Raw genomic sequence first — 3,882 nt, forward strand, 5'->3', positions numbered from 1 at the left:
TGCGGGGGGGGGGGGGAGAATGCACTCCTCCTGGGGTCTGCAGACTGCAGTCTTCCAAAGAAGCAGCGGAGCCCCCTTCCCGCTCCCCACCACCTTCCAGACGTCTCCTCCGAGCACGGATCCGGCTCCTCGCTCTCCTTCTTCACCCCTCCCCTCCAGGCTGCTTGGAGCTGAGAGTGCGCCCCCCTCCCACCTCTCCAAAGTCCCTGCTGCAAGTTTCCTTGTGCGTCGGCCGAGCTGCGGCCGGCCGGTAGCACCCCGACGGCTCCTTGTGGTCCCTCCAGGCAGTCTTCCTCTTCCGTTGGTGAGTTGGGGGCTGGGGCTCTCGTTGCAGCCGGCGTGGCTTCCTTTGAGTCTGGCTCCATGCCCAGGGGCAGTGGCAGAGCGGTCCCGACCGGCGTCGGCGTCTCCAGGGACGCCTCACCAGCGGGACCATCAGAAACTGGAGGAAGGGCGGGGGAGCAGGCTGGGAGTGGAGAAGAGGCCTCTTCTTTGCCGAAACCCTGCCAGCTCTCTTCCTTCTCTCCAGGCCCCGCCTGGAGGTTGGCAACCAGTGTTCCCTCTAAGCTGAGTTAGTGTGAGATAGCTCACACATTTTTCATATTAGCTCAGGAAGGACGGCTCCAGAGCAAAGTAATTCATGCAGCAGCCAAATCACCTGCTCACAACTTTAATGCCAGTGGCTCACAAAGTAGGATTTTTGCTCACAAGACTCCGCAGCTTAGAGGGAACACTGTTAGCAACCCCATAATTAATGGGCGTGGGGGGGGCGCCTGCCAGAAGGTAGCCCCGCCTAGGGTGCAAAAGAACCTCGGGCCGGCCCCGATGCACACACTGTGCAGCAACCGTTGCTCACTTCTGTGACACACAGCTCTCAGAAGAGCGGGGACTGGCAACTCTTACTGCATGCGGACTTCAAATCTGGCTTCTGCAGAGCTCTCTCACCTACTGGAGCCAACGCCGTGGCCTCTGGAGGTTTCGGTTCTCCTGGGAGGTCCGTGAAACCCATGACGGTGCTTCCTGGAAAGTGCGCCTCTTCCGCTTCGGGGATCTTGCTGGGTGCTGGGCATAAAGAGAGTTTGATCAGACAGAAGCCAAGATGTCAGATGTCAGGACTGTTCAGCCAAACTCTCTTCAGGGCAGCTTCCACGGGTTACGTGGTACCTAAAACAAGACTTCCGAGTGCCGGAGCAGCAAGGAAACGTCAAACCTACAGCTAGAGAAGTAGTTAAAACACACCACTGGAGTCTGTGGCTTTGTGCAGACACCGTTCTCTTTGGTACAAACTGTTTCCCCTCACGTCATGGAGAAGAGATCGGCTGCAATTAGCAAATGCGTGGAAACAAGATGGCGTTTATGGGAAGGGAGGCACCGAGGGCAGAATGTCAGGGTGTGGGAGGGGTGAGAGGAATACTGCGGGTGGAACACCACAAGGGGTTCTGGGAGGACATTCTACTGATGCTCCCCCCATTCTGTATGTTGTCGAAGGCTTTCACGGCCGGAGTTCATTAGCTGTTGTAGATTTCCCGGGCTGTGTAGCCGTGGTCTTGGCACTGTAGGACCTGACGTTTCGCCAGCAGCTGTGACTGGCATCCTCAGAGGTATAACACAGAAAGATGGAGTACTCTCTGTGTCAAGGTGAGAAGAAGAATGGTAGGCAGGTAATTTAGGGCATGGTTTCCCGTCCTGAAAAATACAAAAGGCTCTACATCTGACAATAGCACTACAGATTAGATTAGAATTTCAACAGCCAATCCACATGCAAAAGAACCTCCTCAGGAAACAGGAAACCTCCTCAGGAAACAATCCATATACAAAAGAACCTCCTCAGGAAAGCTGCTCCATTAGCATGCTCACAGCCTGGGGAACTCCTACGATATAATGACTCAGCTCTACGCCACCTTCCTGAGTAGATAATAAATTACCTGCCTACCATTTTCTTCTCACCTTGACACAGAGAGGACTCCGTCTTTCTGTGTGATACCACTGAGGATGCCAGTCACATCTGCTGGCGAAATGTCAGGTCCCACAATGCCAAGACCACGGCCATACAGCCCGGAAAATCTACAACAGCTACCTTCCGCATTCTGTTCACCATCTCTGTGCCTCCCCATCTACTTCGGTTCTCTACTTTCGGCCTCTGGGACCGGAAACTGCAGCTGTAACCAAGAAAGGCACTTGGGGGGGATGGGGGAAGGCTCTTTGTGTTCCTGGATTCACACCAACAAGCTCTCTGAAAGTTAAGCCTCGCTTGAAGATGACGTCTCGGTCCACCCCCTCCTCAGGTTGACATAATGGGAAACCGCCCAGCCATCCTGAACCCAAACAACCAGGAATCGGAACGGCGGCAGGGAAACGGCTGCTATAAAAGGCACGTCCTGTCCGTGGCCTGCAGCCGACCACGTTCCAGAAACTTATGGGCACTTCCGTTTCCTTGGGGGGGGGCGTGATTTCTGCCAATTCCATTCTCACCGCGGACTTCCACGATTGCTGGTCCCGAGAATCTAGTACCCCCACTTCACCCCACCCCACCCCTGACTTTTTTTTATTTACCTGGAGGCTCAAAGAAGGGGTTTCCCTGTGCCACGACTAAGGGCTGAGTCCCCAGCGAGAAATCTTCCGGAAGGCCCATCTCACTTGCAGGTACTACGGGGGAACAGTTAGCAAGCAAACAGACGCTGGTGAAAACCCACCAAAAAAAGGTGGTTTCACGGAGCACCTTTGTAACGCAGATCAAACCGCCCCCAGTTGATGGCTACCTCTTCGCCCAAGGCTCTTAACTGGCTGCAGCGACCCCAGAGTGGCTCCATGCCAGTTATCCCTTCGTCCCACCCCCCACACAGGTGAACAACAGAACCGGCGGCCCAGCCCAAGCATCTGAACGCCAGATCCTGCTGGGGAGTTTGTCACTGTCGTGCTTCCGTCTGCCCACCCCGTCCCCTCTCACCCAGAAGCAGAGTCGCTCTAACAAGTGACTTTCTTTCAAACAAGCCAATGTTCTATAACAGGGGTCCCCCAACAGGGTGCCCGCGGGCACCACAGCACTTCCCAACACCTTTCCTGGCACCCGCCAAGTGTTTTTAGCAGGGCTATTTTTGGGCAGGAACGCACAGGAACGGAGTTCCGGCTGGCTCCCAAGTTGGCCACGCCCAGCAGGAACTCCTTAGCATAATAGGCCACACCCAACAGCAGAAACTTATTAGGATTGGCTACATTAGGAGTGTGTGGCCTAACATGCAAAGGGGTTCTTGCTACAAAAAAAAAAACGCCCTGGGTTTTGACAACAAACAAGGTAAACAGAATAAGAAGCAAAAGGTGGGTGTGGCTGGATGAGCACACTTCTGGTAACATGGGGGTGCGGCCTAATATGGCCATGAACTGTGTTGTTGGGGGTGTTTCTGCTGTTGAGTGTGGCCTATTATGCTAATGAGTTCCTGCTGGGCTTTTTCTACCAAAAAAGCCCTGGTTTTTAGAACATGGGCGAGGGCCGGGTGGGTCTTTTGCCCAGCGAGGCGTTTGGAGGTTTGAACGGCTGGGCAGATTTTTAAAAACACTGCCTGGGCGGCAGCTGCCGCTAGAACACAAGGATCTGTGTGACTGAAGGTAAGTTGTGGAAGCCGTTGTGTAGCTGGCTCCGCCTCCTGCAGTGGCCATTGTATGGCAGCCATTCTGTGGCTGCAGCTACTATGGTGTTCCAGAAATACAAAGGTGCCCGAAGGCTCAAAAAGAAGGGGGGGGGGAATGCTCCCTCTAAGCCGCGGAGTCCCGTGAGCAAAAATCCTACTTTGGGAGCTCCTGGCATGAAAGTTGTGAGCGAGCAATTTGGCTACTGCATAAAGTAGTTTGCTCTGGAGCCCCATCCCTTCCTGAGCTAAGACAGAA

General features: G+C 54.5%; 1 protein-coding gene across 10 annotated transcripts in view; it reads right to left on the reverse strand.

Annotated features, from left to right (window-relative positions):
* The window catches only part of MAP4 (microtubule associated protein 4), a 317,020-nt gene that overhangs the window by 102,190 nt on the left and 210,948 nt on the right, over positions 1–3,882 (reverse strand). For 9 of the 10 annotated variants that reach the window (XM_015422361.1, XM_015422360.1, XM_015422359.1 and 6 more), the window contains one exon: positions 946–1,062. In XM_015422361.1, coding sequence (XP_015277847.1) covers positions 946–1,062 — 117 coding nt within the window. Of the gene's footprint in view, positions 1–945; positions 1,063–2,553; positions 2,638–3,882 lie in introns of those variants that run through there. The other variant, XM_015422367.1, reaches the window with a different exon arrangement.

Source organism: Gekko japonicus, unplaced genomic scaffold (genome assembly GCF_001447785.1).
Source record: "Gekko japonicus isolate JY-2015 unplaced genomic scaffold, Gekko_japonicus_V1.1 scaffold915, whole genome shotgun sequence".
NCBI lineage: Eukaryota > Metazoa > Chordata > Lepidosauria > Squamata > Gekkonidae > Gekko > Gekko japonicus.